This window comes from Perissodus microlepis, chromosome 10 (genome assembly GCF_051167445.1).
Source record: "Perissodus microlepis isolate ML-2025 ecotype Zambia chromosome 10, ASM5116744v1, whole genome shotgun sequence".
NCBI lineage: Eukaryota > Metazoa > Chordata > Actinopteri > Cichliformes > Cichlidae > Perissodus > Perissodus microlepis.
Window position 1 is genome coordinate 20708975 of NC_140470.1, and position 21718 is coordinate 20730692.

Sequence of the window (21718 nt, forward strand, 5' to 3'; positions counted from 1 at the left end):
AATATTTTCCACTTGTGAATAATCATGTTGATGGCATGATGGACTTCAAAATGCTTGGAAATGACCCTATAACACTTCCCAGACTAGCATGGTGGCACGCACTGTTGCCTTACAGGAAGAAGGTCGGGAGTTCGACCCCACAATCTGCCTGGGGCCTCCCTGTGTTTGTATGGGTTCTCTTCTGGCTTCCTCCCACAGTCCAAAGACATGCAGTGGAGATAGGTTAACTGATGATTCTAAATAGCCCATCGGTGTGAATTATTGTCCATGTTTCTGTTAGCCCTGTGTCAGGCTGATGACCTGTCCAGGTTGCAGCCTGCCTCTCCCCCTATGATAGCCGGGATAGCCTCGAGCTCCCCCACCCCCAATAAAAAGAGCTAAAATTTTGACCTAATAACACTTGGATAAATGTGAATACACACGTAGAGTAGAATTTCAAAGTAGGTTCTACCATAAGGAAATTCAGTGTTATAAGGGGTTTAAGTGTCATTTGTGATATGCTTTTCTGACACTTGTACGTCATCAGTGCCTTCACCCCGAACTTTAAGCATAAATTGCAAAAAATGCCAGATGTAGCAAAACAAAATTGTCAGGTTTGATAAACACACCATTTAAAAAAAGGTTAATGCACTCGCGCATCAAAGTACTTAAAGTATAAGGAAAAAAATCTAATGGCTTTCAGTAATTCCACTGTTTAGTCATAACATTTGATGTGTTTTAAGCACAGGTATAATCTTTAATGCTATGCTTAATTTTAAGTACTAATACTGCAGTGTGAATTATTTAATTACTGAGCACATGCAAGAAGAATGAGACCACACAAGAGAATAGGTTGATATTTTCTGGAATGCTTTTGCCTGGAAATTCCCCCCCCTTGCCAATGCCAACATGTTTTCATTTTCTTTGACTTTTCTTTTCCCTCCCAGATCCAATTTATATTTATGTATGTTTTCTGTTTTTTTTCCCCCCTCTTCTTTTTTTTTTTTATGGCCTTATAAGCACCCAATTCCTCCATCTTTATTGGCAAAAGCAAACATGCTAGTAAATTAGAAATCCATTTTTACAAACAAAATACATGAAGAAAATACATCCACATCCTGCAAATATAAACAGTAACAAATCCAAAACTATTATCCAATAAACACTTTACATTTTTTACACCATTGTGTGATAGTACAAAAAGTGGGAGACCTTCTCTGAATCCTCACTCACACAAAGCAAGAACCTCGCCAGTATAGGTTTATCCCTTCAACCTGCCAGTGACCTCATTAAATTAAAAATAATAATAATAAAAAAAAAAAACATCACATGAGAAAATCATAATGAAGTACAAAGGGAAAAGCAACAGCCTCTCCTCTCTCACACACACATCATTCTGACGCTAATGCTGGAAATAAAAACATCAGCTTTGGGACAATGAGGTCGCTGGCAGGAGGCGTCTGAGTATCAGTCAACAGTCAGATATGCAATCCACACAAGAGCACTACCAACATTGTAGGTGGGAGGAAGATCTGCACCCTTTTAGATGCGGTGCCAGCGTGCATTAGGGAGCAAAGAAAACCAATTGTAATCACTGACTGAATATATGACCATGCAGGCCAAAATGTGCATATTATTATATATATATATATATATATATATATATATATATATATATATATATATATATATATATATATATATATATATATATATATATATATATATATATATATATATATATATATATATATATATGTGCACATTTCTACACGCATGTCTTGTGTAAAGTCTGCACAGTAATAAGTTAAAGTCTTTCTTCTCCTATGGTGCTTCATTCAAACTGGATATGATCAGTTTAGCTGAGTTACGAAAAGCATAAATCAAACAAAACATCATTAAGCTGCATGTAAATGTATCTGGTGGAAGGGAAGCAACAGGACTAATTCTTTAACCAAATACATTTGTATGTGAGTTTTAATGGTTTTAGATTCCTCCCACCTTGAGGATTCTAAAATACAGTATATGGGAAAAAAAAAAAAAGGCAAAACAGAAAATAAAAATATTTATCATGAACTCACACACTGTGGTTTTACTCACAGAGTGGCTTCGGAGCACAGTTTGACAATATTCAGATAGAGGCAAAGCTGCACTTAAGCTAAATCAATGTTGTTACGGGCATGACTCAGTGTCTTTCAGAGTGTTTTCCACAGCTCGGAGCAGCTCTTATATTTCGTAAACAAACAAACAAACAAAAACCTACTTAAATGACAAGTTTAGTCAAATAACAATATGAACTGGTTGAACTGAAAATACAAAATTCTTGCGACTAAAGCAGAGATGCTAAGCTCTCCTGCTCAACATTTTCTACCTGATACAACCTCATCAGTCGTTAAAACCAAAAAAAAAGGGAAAAAAACAAAACAAAAAAATATTAAACTTAGAAAAAAAAAAAAAAAAAAAAAGAACAGTAATTTCTCTTTCAAGCATTTACAAAATTTACAAAAGTAAATCACGTCCTGTAAAAACTCAGCAATCCGCTGACTGTGTAAGGCAAAGAAATTATTTATATATTCTTTTTTTTTCCTTTTTAAGCATTACATTCAAACACCTGTCTATGGATCTCACATTTTTGAAATGGGTGATCTGATCTTTGTCCCGTCAGGGCCTCTGAATGACCAAGTGACAGAAGAAAACAAGTGAAAATGTTACGCACTCTTAGCAGATGAACATTACAACATGTGTTTGGGTGTGTATTTACACAGAGTGGCACTGGACAACTGAGTGAGAAACAAAATACAAGTGTGTGGGGGCGATTTTTTCCCGAACATGACTACATGACTGTATGTGAAGTGCATGGAAGTTTGTAAACATTGATTGTGTTTTTTTTATTGCACTGGTATCCTACTGTACCTGCACTGGCTGTATGGCCACGGTACAGCATCTCTATGGGTCTGTCTGTTTATTAGGAACACCAACATGCATGTGCACTGGCAAATATTCATACCAGCACACATTTAGGGAAAAAGAAACACGCAATCCTTTAACATGTTGGGCTTTACCACATCAAAACTATGAGCAAAGTGAAAACTGTACCATACTTTGCCAATATCGGTACGGCACAGTGCATTTATGCAGTGTGGAAAAAGAATAAATAAATTTCTCTGTGGTAGCGGCAGAGAACGTTCTGTTGGTGATGGAATGGCTGTCCCTGAACGGAGGACAAGATTCTACAAAAACTGGTGAGAAAAAGAGCTTAAATACAGTATGTATAAAAATACCTATTCACAGTCGACACAAATGTTGTGCATTACTGATATTGTCCATCTGGTAAGCACACAGAAACTTACATAAGTTTTTCTAGCTATAAGAACAACTAAACATGTATCTTTCTCAGCAAAAGTGAGATGTTTTAAACAACTGTTTAGTTGAGGGATACAAAAAACTGTTGACCATCTACACTTCTTTTCATGTACAATAACGTAAAGACGTTTTTTTCTTTTACTTTGATTAGAGTCTAAAATTACTTTGAAAATACTGGAAAGGGAAAAAAAAAGTGAGTTCCTTTACATCAATTTTAATCTGCGTGGGAGTGGGAGTGGGGGACCACTGATTCTGCCGGAGAGCAGTTAATGATAATGACGAATGTCATTATCGCCTCCAAGATCGACTCTCGTACTCATCGTCTTCATCGTCATCCTCTTCCTCCTCCTCTTCTTCCTCTTCCTCCCCAGGTAAATAAGAGCTAGCTTCCTTCTGTAGAAATAAATACCATGTTAGCATTTATATTTATGCTTTTCCTGGAAACTTTAAGTCAGCTTTCCTCCTGGCAACATGCATGTTTAGAACACAGCAAACAGAAAGTGATTCAAAGTGTAGTAGAGGGAAATTATTTAGTCTGATATTAGCAATTTTTAATAATATTGTAACAAATAAAAAATGTTAGGTAACTGTTTAAAGAAAAATAAAAACAATCCAAAAATATACTGGAATATCAGATTTTAAAATCACCAAATATTGGTACTGGTCTTAAAAATCCTATAGTGGTCAGACTGCCTGCTTCTGATATTTCTTATGCTTTAGATTTAGACATCCTCCATTCTATTGGTTAGCCATCGGTGAATCCACCATGACGGGCGACCTGCTGATCAGTCTCAGGAAATTAATTCTAATCTCTGCCAGTCACACTAGTCTGTAGACCTGTCCAGAAATCTGTCTGTTTCAGCTCCTGTGATAAAACGTGATGAGCATGAAGTGGCTATAAGTAGATCTGCAGTCAGAGGAAATCTGACCACAAATCTAAGCACCACAAATTTCTACCTGTGCACAGACACATTTTCAGAATGGCAACCGTACCTTTAAAAACAAAAGTTACATATAAGAAATGGCACAGCCTCAAAGGGGGAAACAAACCCCTTAAATAAATACAGTATAAGGATTTCACCTGACAGTAATGCAGTTTTACTCATGGGGCTAAGATGCTCTTAGTACTGAGAGGCTAGCACTCCTTTTCCTTTGGGAGCTGCTGTTAAAAATTAACAAGCAGCAGAAAGTAAAATTTTGTGAATGTAACTAAAACTTCAAAAGTTTCCCCAACTCAGATTTTCAAGTTGTGTCGTACACAACGCCCTTTCCTTAATTTGTTTTAGTCACTGGGAAAACATGAAGCTGTGTGTGTATTTGTCATACCGCACTGTCATCATCTTTAGCCTCCTCTTCCTCTGGCTCCGTTGTAACAGAGGGCGTCTTGGGCTTGTACCAGGAAATCTGCAGAACACGACCTTTGAACTTAGCTCCCTGGTTTGCTGCCTAGAACACCAAAGAGAGGTACAGCTCTTTTAGATGCTATACTGGAGTATTTTAATTATTTTAATTTATTCTATTATTATTAGAAGAGGATTTGAGGAAAAGCAGCAAGATTAAGAGAACATGTAGCCCATACACATTTGGAGCCATGTGACTTACATTCTCTGCTTCACTCCGTGTCTTAAAGGTCATGACGACACTGTTGGCGTCTTGGTCACGGAGATCCTCGATTTCACCAAATTTCTAGGTTTAAAAATATCAGTTGGCCAATCAGGATATAGTTATACACATCAAAACATTTATGACTTATCACAGGGAAATTTATTCACTTAACATATCTAAAAGATATAAGAGGGAATAAAGTGGTATTTATTACTACAGTTTTTATTACTTAGCAATAACATCGTGCTGTATTACTGGAGGGAGAGATCCTGCCATATTCTTACCACAAAGTGCGGCATTAGCTCTTCTTTTTCCTCCTGAGTGACCCCTAAAATAGCCAGGGCTCTGGGTCTGTGATCAACCACCATACGGTTCACAGCCCCGCCGCGTGCCATCATTTCCCGGTTTCGACTCCGGCCACGGCCCACGTGCATCGCACCAGGATCTGGGCCCAGCTTTCCTCGGCCGCGACCTCGACCTGCTGGAGGCCGGATCAAACCCAAACGTGTTGCCTAAAGGAAGACAGAAAGGGCGGTTGACTGGACGCTATTTGATTTCAGAGCACAATTACACACCACTGTGTGTCTAATTTATATATTGAATAACTTTAAAAAAAAAGGTTTATGGAAAAGTACAAAAACAACAACAAAAAGGAGCAGACCCTTCAGGGCTGAAACATTTTCTACACACTCTTACTCTCTCACTTTCTGCCCTTTACCACTAGTTGTCACTCTTCCATTTTTAAAAACATCTCCTTCCTTCTCAGACACTCCACAAGCTCACAACCACTCTCCCTTTAATTGTCATCCTGCGATTTTCTTACAAGGACCAGTGTCTCAAACTTTAATGAGGCGCAGCTCCATCAGTGTAGGATGTGTGTCTTATTTGGCTTCGTTAGCAGATGTTCCTCTGGGCTTGCTTAAGTGGCTGCAGTTTAATGTGCAGAAGGCGGGCTGAGTTTAGATGGCTGGGGGATGCACATCCATTTTTAAACAACTAGCCAATTTAAGACCCTGGGGTTAAAGGAAAAAAATGCAAAGCAGGTTGTTGCTAACAAAAGCTATGTTGTTGTTAGCCTGATCTTAAGCCACAGCCGTCTGCGTGCACAGCAAATTTAGAGGATAAAGAAGAAGGAAACACTTTGTGTGTAACACCAAAAAATACAAATAAATAAATGTATGGGCTGCATGACCTAACCTGAAACCTAATTAATGACTTTTGGCAGAATCACTGGGAAGATGTGTTATTTATGTGTCATTGCTCATTTAACCAGGAAACCACGCTAACTTACAAGAGACCTGATCCAGAATGAAAGCAACAAAGATGAGGTTAAATGCAAGTTATAGAACATGAAATATAATGTACAAATACTCCAAACAAAACTGCAATACTAATTACCTCAAGAAAAGCCACCAATTCAGTAGATAAGTGTGTGTAAGTCTACCTCCTTACACGTTGATGGAGTGTAGTAATAAAATGCTGTTTAATCTGATGTGTCAAAACCCCGAGGGGACTACAAAACAAGCATCTGGAGGAGTGCGTCTGGCAACTACTGGAGCCGACTAAGATAACAGTACAGAGGTAAACTGAAAATTTACCATAAACCTCTTTTTTTTTTTTTAATTACTGAATACAATTCAAGTTTATTTATATAAGGCCAGTTCACAAAAACAGTCGCCTCAAGGCAATTATGCTGCAAGGTAAAGACCTTGTGACGATAGTGTGCAAACCACAACAGTCAGTTGGTCCCCTATGAGTAGCGATTGGGGCAAGCGGGAAAGAGAAACTCCCTTTTAACAGGAAGGAAGCAATAGGTCATTTACATCTTGTGTAGGTGTCTTGTGGTATCACCAAGACGTTAGCATCAGATTCATTAGGACTCTTACGAAGCTTCGAGCTGAGCGAATAACACTAAACACAGCGGATCTGGAGCTTGTGCAGAAACTGCAGGATCAGGTTCCAGTTATCACAGAGTCAAATAAAACAAACAGAACATAGATGGTTTAAAAAAAAACCTTTCTGCCTGACACATCTGACAGAACACAAATAAACTAATGAATTCAATATATTGTTTGATTTATTTTATTGGTGGACAGATACCATCTCTTTCCACCCCTTGCAGAACAGGCTGCGACTATAATCTCATCTGCACACTTCCTCTAAGGCACTTCTTGGTATCACATCCTCTAATTCAGTTCTCAACGAAAGTGTTGATGATGCAAGATGCTGTCAATGATTAACTTTGTGTCTGTTTCTATCCATGTGTATTTTCTGTGTGTGTGTGTGTGTGTGTGTGTGTGTGTGTGTGTGTGTGTGTGTGTGTGTGTGTGTGTGTGTGTGAGAGAGAGAGAGACAGAGAGAGTGTGTATTACCTCCACCTGTAGCTGCCCCAGTTTTCTTTTGAGGTCTGTTGTATCCTCTCCAGAGCTCATCTTCTTGTGAAAGTCCAGCTCAGCATCTAGCAGCTCCTTCTGGGCCTGATCGCATGTCATAGAAAAGAAATTTGTTTACTTAATCCAGAGAAGCAATTAAATACACAAATATCAACTTGTGTTTACAAATAAAGGAGGGGGGGGGGGGGTGGAGTGTGCTGTTGGTCTAACAAGGTCAATCAAGACAAAACTGTGTGAATCGAAATTGTAAAACCAACATTTACTTTTTGATCTTTTTTCAGTTTTTGCAAACCTAAGATTAGTGTAAGAACCATTTCTTTCAATATGGATTAAAAGATTTGTATAAGCATTCCTTGGAATTTCCAGGAAAAATAACATCCCCCCCCCCCAAAGAACCAATTTTTTCATTGCATTCAGACTAAAAAGGACCCAATCCCAGGTATAGGAACTCATATAGGAACTCAACATCACACAGCTGAAATTTGAAAAGGGCCTAGGACTAGGACACAACTAAATGCAAAGAGGAGAAAACGAATGTGAAAACAGCAAAGATTTGTTGAGGCTGAGCAGTTATTCACTTGGTATATAGGACAGCCTGTGTGCACATATCCTGTATATACGTAAATGTCTATACCTTGTGGTCAAGTACTTTTAGAGCCTTTAGAGAATGTTTTTTGACACATTTTGGTTTAACATCAGTGTGGAATCCTACGCACTCTCACCAACCCCCCCCCGGTCAGCACACTCGAAGCAAGCTGTCTAACCCTAAAAAGAAGAAAGGAATGTACTCCCCCTTCCCTTTACCAGTGGCTCAGAGACATTATATAGTTCTTAAACTTAGAAAACACACAGCAAATATTTTTAAGATATTATAAATTGAGATCTGGAGGTTCTTTCTTTCTACTGCTTAATAAAGACCCCATAAATACCTTAATACACCAGCATCTAAGGTTTAGAGTACACAAAATGTATATAAAAAAATTAAAACTCATAAACATCTACCTACTCAATGTATGCAGTTTTATTCTTCATATAAAAATGTTTTTTATGTGAAGAAACGCCTTTTTAAAAAGGACCTGTGAAGTGTGAAAAAAGGCAAATAAACAACTCTACCAATGTGTGATATAATTTTCGGCCTAAATTTCCCGCCCCTACTCTCAGTTACGTACAAAGACAAAAAGGAAGCCAAACTTACATCAGTCTTGGTTTTGGGCTGGCTGTGGTTAGTTTTGGCGCTTGAGACCTGGGAGGCAGGGTTCATTTCATTCTGGAGCTGGGTGATCTTTTCCGTTAGTTCTTTCAGCGTTTTCATGATGTTGGCCCTCTCTTCAGGTTTCATGCCTCGGTTTTTCTCCAGCCGACTTATCAGCGCCTGGAGGGGCACGAAAAATGGTATCAGAAAGAACGTTGACAGTACACTGGAGAAAAAGAGGAAGGATTACAGATAAGAATAGTTTCAATGTTAAATGTCTTACTTTCTGACACTCAATCTGTTTCTCTAACATCTCCTGTTTCTTCTTTCTCATGTCTTGCTGGAGTTTTAGTGCCTCCTAAAGGAGGGGAAAAAGAAAAAGGGAATCAAAAACATTCACTGAGATGAAAAACCCCCAAACAGTTTTCTCTCTCAGTGGTAGCCTTCTTAGCTGTGGCTCCTGAGAGAAGGAAATGGCTTAGCTCTGCTATTCTTTTAATGGTCAAAATACGTAACCAAGTTAAGCAACATGCCTGCTTTTTCTTGAGAGCTTCATGTGCTTCCAGTGCTTTTCCCGTTTTCCCAAGGCTCTTTGAGGAAGACTTGGCGGCTGTGGAAGTGTAGTGGCCCTTCAGGGTGTTTGTAGGAGCAGGCACCACCTAAGGAGAAAGGTGGGGGGGCAAAAAAAGGAAATTAATATATAATTAATTTCTTTACAAATACAATTTTAGCTAACAAACACACATAAATCACTGTGAAAATGTAACACACGTGCCATCATAATAATATACTTTTGTATATTATATAATATCCACTTTGCCTGATATTGTCTGCAAGATAAACTTAAAACATACAGCAGCCGTGTCCGTGTTTGGATTCAGGTTGTCCGACTTGGCATTTGTCGTGGCCCCAGCTGTTGCAGACAGATGATGCTTGGGTACAGTCTTGTTCAACACATAAGCAGCTGGATTGTGCTGCTTGATCCCCTGCAGATAAAACAAGTGAGGGTAAATCAATGGATATTTTTAAAAAATATATAAAATTGTCATCAAAGGATTCTCAATGTCTCCGCTGTTAATACCAACTTTATGCATGTTGCTGTGCTGCAGCCCCTGGTTGGGCACTGACCCGGCCACCTGGCTCCCTGAGCTCTGCTCCTGCTGCTGAAGGCCTGTGGCATTAGCACCAAGCTCGCGGTGCCAGTACACGCGGATAAAGCGGTTGTTAAGGACCGCTTCTGTGCTGGATATGGCTCGTCTGGCTTCTTCATTCTTTGTGTACTGGATCAATGCTGCCTCTGGGTCTCCGCCAAACACAACCTGGATTGAGAGTGCACGTGCAAGTCCGTAAATGTTTTGAATTCATTCTCCTGCAGGCCTAATCTCTATGAACTTTGTGGGGAGCACTCGTTAAAAAAAACAAAACAACAACAACAAACAAAAATGGATGCATTTTACCTGTATATTGACAATGGTTCCAAACTTGCTGAAGTGCTCGTTGAGTTTGGTGATGTTGTTGAGCTCGCGCGGGATCCTGCGCACTTCCAACTTTGTGTTCACGTAAAAAGTCCTCTTGGGAAAAGCACCCTTATGCTGGTTGTTGAAGCTCGGCCTAAAAAGAACATTTCAGTGCTAACATCACTAATTTGGTAGTTTTGTTTTCATAAAAAAATAAATAAATAAATGAAGGAAAAAAGCAGATGAGTTAATCAAAATTTAGCGATGATTGGTGATCTGGGATTCAAGTTTCGGCCATATTATGGTTTTATTTACAGAAGACTACTACCAACCTACAACCTGTATGACAGTTTAAATGTACTCCAAGTAGAGGTGGTGCAAAGAAATCCTCATGACTGGGATGCTTGTATCTACCTGCTTACAACTGAGACAACACTTGCTGCTGACCTGACTCACCTCACCTTAAAACAAAGCTCCTTAGCAGTAATAAGTAATGGGGTGAGGCACCAACTTGATTACATTTCAGCTGGCTACCGTACTCCAATTTCTTCACAGAAAACAAAACACTGTGCAGAATAAATGACATCCTAAATCAAATATGTACATTTTTTTCTTTAATCTCTTACTTTTCCATCCAGGGTTTTTTAGGTGCTGGCCCTTCAGCTGTACTGGGTCCCATGGTCCTCTTCCTGCTGTCCTGCTCTGTGTTGAAACGGGACACGTTACTTCCAGGAGTGCTGGGTGCAGTAGCTGGCTCTGTCTGGATCACTATGTTGGCAGCTAGAAGATACGCAAGAAGTCAAATCAGTCTGAGAAGGTCAATTTCCCAGGATCAGGTTGAATTAAAACACTGTAAAAGAGTTCGTTACCTCTGGAGCCTTGACCTTCACTGGAGGTGAGGCCAATGAGGTTGGAGCGTTGAGTCTGCACCCGGGGAATAAACTGACGATATGGGTTACGTCCTGCTACAGTCAGGCCTGGAGATTCTGGGTTGTAGCCTTCTGCATCGTAGTTGTCTAATGTGTAAAAGTGAACAGACGCACATACTGTTAGGGGGTAATATGAAAAAAAATGTAAAAATATGAAAAAGTGAATACCAGCAAACATATTAATAAAAAAAGAATCTTTGACTTTAAATGTAACCACTGAATATGTAGCAACCTGTGACATGAGTTTAACATGTAGTCCAGGATAAAGACACATTTTAAAATTGAAAATTTTAAAAAATATGAACAAAACCTACAAAATGTGAGAAATAAAAATTACAGTTATTGTAAGTGCACAAAATAACCCAGCAAGAAACAAACAAAGATAAAAATTAACAATCAAGATGATGCTTTTCATTCTTATCTACATTTGTGACACACAAGTGCAAAATTATCAGAAAGAGGCCCTTCACGGCAGTTGTGGTAACAGATCACAAACCCAAAGTTTGCAAATACCAAATAGACCAATTTCTTTTTAGTTCTTTAAAGTCTTTAAAAGACTCTGTAACTGAAACCCTCATGTGCATAATCATAGCAGGAAGCACTCAACTAAATGAGTCACGACAAAATTTCCCAGAGATGCTTGTTTTTTTTTTTAGGTTAATACACAGCGCTACCTTCTGGTCCACAACTGTTACTGCAGGCTCAAGAAACACATGCCAATTGTGCACACAAACACGCACGGCATACAACTACTTTACAGTGACAGGAAACAGAAACAGAACCAAAAAGTGTTTTTGTTTTAAATAACCCTTACCATCTTAGTTATTTTAGCTATTTAGTAAACTAACCTTTATTATACTGTAACTATTAAAGCACACAGAAATGAGAAGTAAAAAATAACAACTCAACAACATAAACACACTAAAAGGAACACCCAAATAAAAAGCAACACAGCAAAATCTCTTCCCAAATACACAGTCCCAATCTGAAAAGCAAAAGCAGCCCTGCTTACATTCAGACTGGACATATTGGGGACGAAGAGACACAGATGAGGTCGAGGAAGGAGGTGGAGGAGGATGAGGAAGTGTAGGAGGTAGGCCCACACCAGGCGGTCCGACGGGAGGAGAAGAAGTGATTGCAGATTGGTGGTTGGGGGTATCAATCCCACTGGTTGCTATCAGTGGGGGTCCTGAGGGAGACACAAGCCCAAGCTGATGTCTCAGGTACAAAAGGTCATTATAGTTAACTACAACTAAAAGCTAAAACTAGATGTGAAAGAAAATAAATCAGTCAATTAAATGAAAACTAAAAACTAGATTAAACAAAACAGAAAGTTAAAACCAACTAAAATTATTTTGTGAACTGGGAAAATTAAAATGAAATAAAATGGAGTCAATATAACAACAAAAACTAAATGTAGCGATAAAACTAATAAATGAGAAAAATCAACTCTGGAAACTAAATGAAACTCAACTGAAATCAAAACCAAAAAATCAAAATGAAATAAAAATTACCAAAAAAAAGTAAGAAAATGACAAAATGCAAAATTGCAATGACTCTATAGTATATTACATGTATAGTATTAAAGAAGTATTTCAGTGAAAATCTGACTGCTTTAATATAAAAGCAGATGCACCGGGAAACTGTGGCGTCTTCTCGATAGATTTGCTTAAACTTTATGACACACTATCCATTTATCAAGTGGAAGATAAAAATCTCATAACTTTAACAGCCTTAAAAAGTAGCTGAAACAATAAAAGCCTATCAGGTCAAATGTTTCAGTCATCACCCCCCATGTTTGAAATATATTAAAAAAAAAAAAAAGGCAAAATATTTTTTATGTACTGTTTATGATCAATGGGCAGCTATCTACTGTGTAGCACATCTGCTCTAAACGTATGTAGATACATAAGATTTTTGAGCTTTGGATTTAAATACAGCTTTTTAAATCATCATGATGATTTGCAAAAACAAAACACAGCCAGTGTGAAACTGATCGGCAATAGTGCAACTCAAAGGCAGGAAGATTACACAGGTCGATTTCCTCCCTTGAGAAATTCAACAAAAACTCTTTACAACACACACACACACACACACACACACACACACACTATTGAATAAATAAACTGCTTTTCTACACTCCAGAGTGGTGACATCTCATTTCAATATACCGTTCATTTGAATCTTTACATATTTAAAACCTCTGGTGTCTTCAAATCAGCCATCAGAGTAAGGAGTACAGTATCACATTACTGAGGCCACGATGTCTTACATGTGACCTGCTATACTTTCAACACATCGCCATATTAGTTAGCTGGATTTTGTTGTGAGTGGGGACAAAATTGTTTCTAAATGAAAACGATTTATGATTTAATCCTACTTCTATTATATTAAAGAGATGTTTGTTAGCTCTCAAAAATTAGGGAAACTCATGCAAAAAGATCTTCATAAATCAATGATACTACAGGCCAAAGGAAAGGTATGTATATTGTGACCAGACTGAAAAAGGGAAGCGGAAGAACAATGCGTCTCACACAAAACCAAATGTTTGAGAGAGGAACACTGTTCTTCTGGCTTTACTATTTTGTAGATGCAAATTGTAAAACTTCGCAATATGATGATGGATTAGAGGAACATTAATACTCACCTGTCATAGGGAAAACACCTGGTGGTGGTGGCTGGCCATAGGGTGGCATAGAAGGCATCCTGAGGGAGGGAGGTGGTTCAGTGATGGGGGGCATGGGCAGCCCGGCGGGTGGCAGAATAGGTGGGGGTGGGAACGGAATAATATTTGGTAGATTGACATCGTCGACTATGAGGGGGTCACTGCCGTGATCATAGAGACAATGGTCACCACGGACACAAAATCCTTTTTCTGTGTGAGGGAGAGAAGCGATTATTCATAAATATCGTACACAACATGGAGTTTATATAAACTGCTGTTTTACAGTCACAAAACACACATGCACACACACGCATTAATAAAGCCAAACAAACAGAAAGACCCCACACACAATAACATAAAAAATTCATGGGAATTAAACAAAATGAACAAACATCTGAGTTTAAAGCAGCTAAGTCACACAGTTCATGTATTTACACCAAAGCCTCATTAAGGAACTGGGTCCCAAGTGGCTGTGTTTGAGCACTGTGACAGAAAGCAGTGTACTTCAGGGACAGTGGGTAAGTTTAAACTCTCCTGAGCCTCAGTGTAGAGGGGAGTGAGAGGGAACCAGCTTGCTTTTCTACCTTTCACTGGGGACAAGAGGATGAGTGCTAAGCAGTGGTCATTAGTGAAGAGACCAAACAAGGCACAGAAGCCTCAGGGGAAGAAAAAGGTAGTGTTTAAACTAGAGACTTGAGCAAACTGTACAACAGCCGTCTTAAACTTAACATTTCCTTTAAATCTCATCAAAAAGCTCCAGTGTTACTCTGATCCCCTTTGAAATGCACAGAAAACATCTCCCTAATGCTACTGGGCTGTAGCAGATAAAAGGCTCTCAGATGGAAAAATAAAAAATAAAATAAAAGACACACAGACACACGAAATGACAGAAAGAAGGAATCAAAGGAATTGAGAACAGGATGATTAACTCTGCTCCTACCATCGTAATCCCTGCAGCGCTGTTTGAGTGAAGCAGCCTTGCTGAAAGGTTTGCAAACACCATCTTGCCTCGTTCCATAGTAGCTAGACCAGCTGTCTGTAGTGCTGTCGGGCAAGTGAGCCGATGTTGCTACCGGTACACCCCCAGCTCCTGAAGACGAGGAAGAAGAGGAAAAGGGATGCAGAGGTGTGTGCAAGGGCAGGAGAGGTGGCGGGTGCTGCTGCTGCTGCTGCTGCTGAGAGCCGGATGTGGTGGAAGAGTTGTATCCGTCAGTGTCCTTCCTTTCTGCCTCAAACTTTGACTTGAAGTCTGTTGAAAACAAGTAAATCACATAAATCATTGTGTACTGTATCATAGCTGACTTTTAAAAGCACTACATTAAATAATAGATTACAAAAAAGAGAGAGACTTGTAATGACAAAGATGAGCAGATTAACCTTGGTGGTAAGAAGACCAATCCCAACCCATGTTGTTGAACCCCCAGTGATAGGACTGCAAAGCTGTCCACATTCTCCCTTCCTTTCTACCAACTCCCAGCAACACTGTCCAACAATCCGACAGGAATAAAAACGAGAGTCGGCTACATCCGTAATTTCTACAAGTCTTCTCATCTAAAGCGCCTCACACCAGCATGTCTCCAACAGCACGTCACCGTCACTAATGCCCCGTTTAGCAGTGCTGACGAGAGATTCAGGAGCTTCTTCGTGCCTCAATCTTTGTTCCCCTGTGCTGTTGTTGTTATTAGTTGTGGGAGGGGGGACTTTCTCACCTCTGCCTCCTCTGTGCTCCCTATCCCTGCTCTTTCCACGACTGCCGCTCCTGCTTCGGCTGCGGCTCCTGCTGTAGCTTCTCCCGCGGGGGCTGCCCCTGCGCCGCTCATGGCGCTCCCGCTCCCGGTGGGAGTCGCTGCCGCTTTTCCCGTGCCGATCAAAGTCACGGCGCTTGCGCTCGTCTCGCCTCCTCTCATCGCGGTTCCTGTGTGGATGATGAGAAGTTAGAGGCGTTGCTGATTTTAAATGTAGAAATCACACAGGAATACTTCACAGGTTTTCAGACACGAATGTGGGTCTTCTTACAACAAATGAAGACGCAAGGATCATTTCTTTCTGTATGTCTTTAACATAACATGAACCCTGAAATAATGATCTTTGTTTGAGAGAAGTACGCTTTTATCGGAAACAAGTTATTAGGGAAAGGCTTAATTACCTTTGTTTTATGTGTGCACAATCCCATTAAGTCCCCAAATGGGCTGTTTGTGTTAAAACTATTGGGAAGTGCTTAGTTTCATTAACAGAAGCTTTTCACAGCAGAAGCTCAAGAAAGTAAAATAAAGTAAAAAAATAAATTAATTAATGACAACTTAATTTCTAAAAATATGCAGAAAATGCAAAAATATAACCTGTATATTAAAGACGTAACTCTTTTCAAATTACGTTAATCATCGTATATCAGTGAATGAACTCTCCCATCTGCACCCAACACTAGATATGCCACAGCCAAGGGACACATTAGTGGACACGAGGGCCTAATCAAGCCAAAAGCAGGACTCGGAGGGTTGGAAATATAGCTGCTTGGTAAGATCGCTATACAACTACACAACATCAATATGTACTAAACAGTTCAACAAGTGTGTCCTACCTGCAAATGTTTTAGCTGCTTATAAAGACAAAGTTAAATGCAAGCCATATACCTGGACTCATTGAAGTCAGAGCGATTTCTCAGAGGACTTCTCCTTCGCCTGTTCTCTTCCTCGGGTGTTTCAGCCTTGAGGAGAAAAAACAAAATAAACAAAACAAAAAACATCAGCTATAATATAACTTTAAAACTTAGGCTACGTCCACAAATACATGGGTATTTTTGAAAACGCAGCTTTTTCTATGCGTTTGGGCCTTTCTTTCACACGCGTTTCTTCCAGAAGAATGGCGAGATAATTTTGACAGGTCGAGGACTTCACTTTGGCTCTTTGTGAGCTACTTCTGCGTTTACATGTGGACGGAGATATTTTTCAAAACTGCACGTGTGGACGAGATATTTTTTTAAATGAAAATGAGAAATCTCAGTTTACAAAACTACCCATGTACGTGTGGACGTAGCCTTAATAAACAAAAAGGCATTCAAAATAAGTGATTTTATCAAAAGCTTTGATTTCAAATTGAAATGCCCATTCCAACAAAACCACTCAACCAGTTTAAAAAAATAGTGTGTGTGTGTGTGTGTGTGTGTGTGCACACTCATTTTCAAAAGGCGAGCTATTCAATTTCACGGTGTACCTCAACAACTTCAGCCTTGATTGCAGGCAGTTTAATCTCCTCTTTGGGAGTTTCCTTGGCAGCAGGATTCCCCAGGTAGTTCTTGGTCGTCAAACATTCAAAAAGCTTATCAACAAATCCCACCGTCTCTGCAAGGACAAAATTAATCACGAGAACACATTAAAAACTGCATGCAGTTTTCAGTCTTGTGAAAAAGGGCCAAACGTCTAAGAGCATAACACACACAGAAAAAAATAACGCATATGAACACTGCATCCATGAAATGTGGGAAAGCTACCTGATAAAAAAAAAATGTAACATTAAAAAATTCTAAAGTGATCCAGGAGACATATGTAATAACCATCAACATGTTTTCCAACTAAATTAAACCCCTAAACTAATTTTAATAGTGTAGAGCTAAAAATAAAGAGACTGAATCAGGACACATCACACTGGATACAGAGTCACTATCAAACGATGCAACACTCCCTCTGGTGGCCACATGTGGGGTCCACAAATGGCATCCATGAGGTGGTGATACTGCAGAGAAGATAGCATTGCTAATGTTCCAATTCAAATTTAAGACTCTATACATTTCATTGTATTCTGCCTGCCTCACTATATTTATACAGGTGATATTTCATTAACATGGCCTGTTACAGAATGCAGGCTACATAAGTGTGACTGTTAATGGGTAATACATATGAATTCTGGGGGCTGAAAAGCAGTTTGTGTTGCAGAAATGTTGAGCCTGTTTATCTGACATTCTTCCAAAGCAAATCTTTCAAAAATCCCAGGTAATGGCTAACATTATCAGTTTAATTGGAAGCCAAGACGACACATCAATTGGATCAAATGCTTCTGATCAGCTTATTTCCATATTGGTCATTTTCTAGCCTCAATCAAGTTTTTTAACATTGTTAAGACAAAGAGCCTGTTTTACTATATCAAACAAGTTGCATAATTTCAATATTATTTATGATAACCACATGTATTCCATGTTTGAGCTACTTAAACTATATAGTACAGTCTTCGTGGCATATGAGGGGAAAAAAGAAAACTAAATCCCCTCCGCAGGGGTACTGCATTTTTTGTATGCAGGAAAAAAGCTTCTGATCTTTCTAAACTTAGCAACTAATTTTTAATAATCAGTTTAGTCACTGACCTCGACAATGCCACCAGGTCTGATTCCCAAAGGATTTGTGACCTAACTGCAAAGCCTCTATTGTCTGACATGTGCAAGGGGAGTACGAATAAATCCCTTGTTAGCTTAATGATGGAGCAAAGGTTTTTCCTCCACCTTAACCAGGAAGAACTACAAAATGTCAAAATTGCCTGCTGACACATTAGCAGAAAAGCTTTATATAAATAAAATGCATACCTTTTTGTAGGAAGACATCAAGCTGATCAGCACAAAGTGCTTTCAGTTCCTTCTCTGGTTTGTCCTTCTTCACAAGAGCAACTACATAGTTGGCTAATGCAGAGGGGTCAGCATCACATCTGCAGATTAAAATGTATATATTAAAACATATCTATCTATCTATCTATCTATCTATCTATCTATCTATATATAGATAGATAGATAGATAGATAGAGATATATACACACACTCATTCATATATCTAATAAGAAAAAACTGTTAAAGCTGAGAGAAATGTTTTAGTTGAACCAACTGAAATATAATGCATATCAAATTCATTTACATATCTATGTATGCAAAGCGTAAAATTCAAAGGGGGACAGATCATTGCCACAAAACTTAAACAATCCACCAAATGCATAAAGTAAAAGAAAGGTTATTATTTTCATAGGAAAGAAAGGAGTACAGGTTTCCATGGGAGCATTTCTTAACATTGGTAATATAGCTTAAAATTTAATTATGATTACAACTAAGTTTGATGACCATTCTTTGAAAACTCTGCACATGATGTGCTACAATGCATGCAATGTAGGGGTTTTTGAGCATGTGAAAGAAATGACATAGGGTAGTGACTATGTCTGAAGTGTCGTTGTGGTTTGGCTTTTTACACAAGTGTTGCAATTCACTGTGTTACAGCTGGTCACCCTTTCTGTGGGCATAAAGAAAATGCTCAGATGTTCCTGCAAAGTAAGCTAAATTTCAAGACAAAATGAGGGACATGTCAAGGTGTGTCTGTCTAACTTACTGCTAGCTTTTCCAAAAAAAAAAAAAAAAAAAAAAGCTCAGTGTTATCTACACTGTTTTTAACCTTTGCTTACCCAGGAAAATGTGACTCTTGAGATTAAAAATATCTTTTACAAGAGTGTCCTGGCCAAGACAGACAGCTGTAAAATCAACTAAGTTCCATAAACTAGTAACACACAAATGAATGCAGAAAATAATACATAAATTAAGTACAGGAAAACAAAAGTGATACAAAATAAAATACAAAAACAACAAAATATGTAAGCTTCAGAGCCCATAAAGCATAAAACACGATCATTATTGTCTTATGCTGACTGGTATACAGTTTTGCTGCAGTTTGCATCATGTGCTCACAATAGTTACAGTTTAGCCATCAAACCTATTTTATTCTTTTAAACTGAGCCAATGGTTGAGTTTGTTTTACATGTTTGAAACATTACAGTCTCCTAGGGAAAAGATGTATGCATCTTAACTAGTTGGCTTCATCTGCAGTTACCACCGCTGTCTTCTTAAGAGTAATTTGTATTTATGCAAACTGACAGGATGAATTTGTTATACTTCACTGCAAAATGCAAGTAAAAGTCTGTGGCTGGTTTTCAGTATCAAAGTTATCAGACATATAGCACTGGACCAATGCATTATGAAGCTCAATAAATCAATTAACAGCAGAGTAATCTTTGCAGTTTGAGCACGAATGCCTTTTTTAAAATTTAATATAAAGCCTGGTAAAACGATTTCAGTGTGTTTACCTGCACTTTTTCAAAATAATTTATGAGTTTAAAAGTTTAAATGTTCCACTTACACAACATTTGCTTTTTTAAACTTAAAAAAATAGAAATCAAGCTAAAAGATCTCCAAGCCTGTCAGCTATGGAACTACTGGAACCGAAAAAAAACCCTCCAAAAGCCTTGACAAAAACACTCCCTAACAAGTTCAAGTAGGGCTGTGCGATATGACCAAAATCTCATATCCCGATATAAGAATTCTATCGTCTGATAACGATATAAATCACAAAAATGTAACATTTTCTGTAAATTCTATGAATCTCGAGCAGCTCGACTTGCGGGAAGTGTTTCCAGCTGTGCCTCATGTAGCTGGAGTCGAGTGTTTTAACCGATGCATGAAACTATACATTTTTAAACATAAGTTGTAACGGCCGCTGTTTTCTTTGTGAGCATTTATTACACGGTGTGCTGCGGAGAAAAGCCTGTTCTAACGTTTGAGTCTAAGGTTTATTTTTTAGCACCTGGTGGCTCTTTTTTACTTCCCATCCGTAAATAATCTGCTCTTTCACGTGATTCAGTTTATTTTGAAAAGTCTCAACAGGATCTTGAGCTTTATTGTGAAAGGTTTATGTGGAACATAAACAACCACAACGCATAAAAACAGGCGCTTGTCCTTCCGTAGTGTGGTTATATAAAATATAAGAGAAAGAGAGAACTTTAAGAAATTAATATAGCCATTACAGTGACCATCAAAACGATGGAAAAAATATTGCCGTAAACAGTTTATTTTGCGACACCACGAAACAAACGATAGCGTAAAATGAAACGATAGACGTTTTTATATCGTCATCCGATATATATCGTTATATCGAACAGCCCTAAGTTCAAGCAACAAGCTGCTAGTAGTTAATTAACTGCTGACTCACTAAAGCTACAGTCAAATTTGACCCTTAACTACAGGATCATTGACTATGGAAATTCCCAATGATTAATAATTACCAACAATATAAATGTAATAACAATGTGAATGAAACTATGCCTACTTGAACTCCAGCCTTTAGATAAAGCAGCTTAAATACGCCTCACTTTGGCTCTGCAAGGACTTTTTCTCCCCTATGCAAAAAACTCCTTGTTTTTAGAGGATGAACCTCGGACACACAACGATAATATTGTGGAGTTACTCCATTAGTTGATTAAACAGTGACTGTGTGTTGTCCCAACAGCACAAAAAAGAGAGGGAGGGGGTAACTTAAATCCTTTAATGCACTCCATTACCCATTTGAGCTCGTCAACATATTTAAAAGAATTTTAGGATCTTGTGTTAGCAAAACAGAGAGAAAGCGTAACGCTTACAAAGCATGTGTTACTATGGAAACTCCAAAAGCAAAGTATTTGTGTGCATTTAACTATCAAATATGTCGAGCTAATAGCTACAGTTTTAATCAGTAACTTTTCCCAGAGATACAACAGCTGTTTTAGGCAAGAGGGGCTACACGTTGAAGGCTAGGAGCTTGCTACAGAACTGTGATAAAGTTACACTACCGTGCGCCAACTGCGTTCTTAACTACCATAGTGTCAGAATGCAAGAATTCGCAGTGCATCAAACGCAAGTAAACTCACTACATCATGCACAATCATTACTAATGAAAAGTAAAAGTGCCTCTCTGTGCTTCGAAAGGCCAACAAGCGATGGTTAGCTACTCGTGCAAGAATCTGCCATTGATGCCAGGCTAACCCAGCGGCTAGCAGGCTAAAGCAGCTACGTAGCATGCACGCTAAATGTCATTTCATTTCAATACTTACATCGGCTCCAGGAGCTTTGCCAGCCACGATTTCAAGGCTTCAACATTTTCTATGATCATTGTGAGAAGGACTACAATACTGTCTACAAAAAGAAAGAGCGTTTTGACAACCCTACTTTCATCGTCTATAAATTTATAAGCTTTAAGGCCTTCTGTCTCTCTTCACAGGCAGGTCGTACAAAATATTTTACGGCATGGCAACATGGTCAAATTGTCGTAACGCAAGCACGACGGCGGATGTTTATTATGCATTTA

General features: G+C 38.7%; 1 protein-coding gene across 1 annotated transcript; it reads right to left on the reverse strand.

Moving 5' to 3' along the window:
- Positions 1 to 1717: 1717 nt before the first annotated feature.
- On the reverse strand, positions 1718 to 21641 carry rbm27 (RNA binding motif protein 27). The gene is made up of 21 exons (XM_084940632.1): positions 21465 to 21641; positions 18154 to 18272; positions 16794 to 16921; positions 16214 to 16287; positions 15293 to 15498; positions 14524 to 14832; positions 13566 to 13793; positions 11931 to 12107; positions 10859 to 11005; positions 10616 to 10769; positions 9990 to 10143; positions 9618 to 9851; positions 9387 to 9518; positions 9066 to 9191; positions 8816 to 8890; positions 8536 to 8712; positions 7320 to 7424; positions 5232 to 5459; positions 4945 to 5028; positions 4669 to 4788; positions 1718 to 3735 (listed from the first exon to the last, which is right to left on the reverse strand). Exons 1-21 carry the CDS (start codon positions 21521 to 21523, stop codon positions 3631 to 3633), a joined length of 3141 nt encoding a protein of 1046 aa, XP_084796758.1. The 5' UTR covers positions 21524 to 21641; the 3' UTR covers positions 1718 to 3630.
- Between the last annotated feature and the right edge of the window lie 77 nt (positions 21642 to 21718).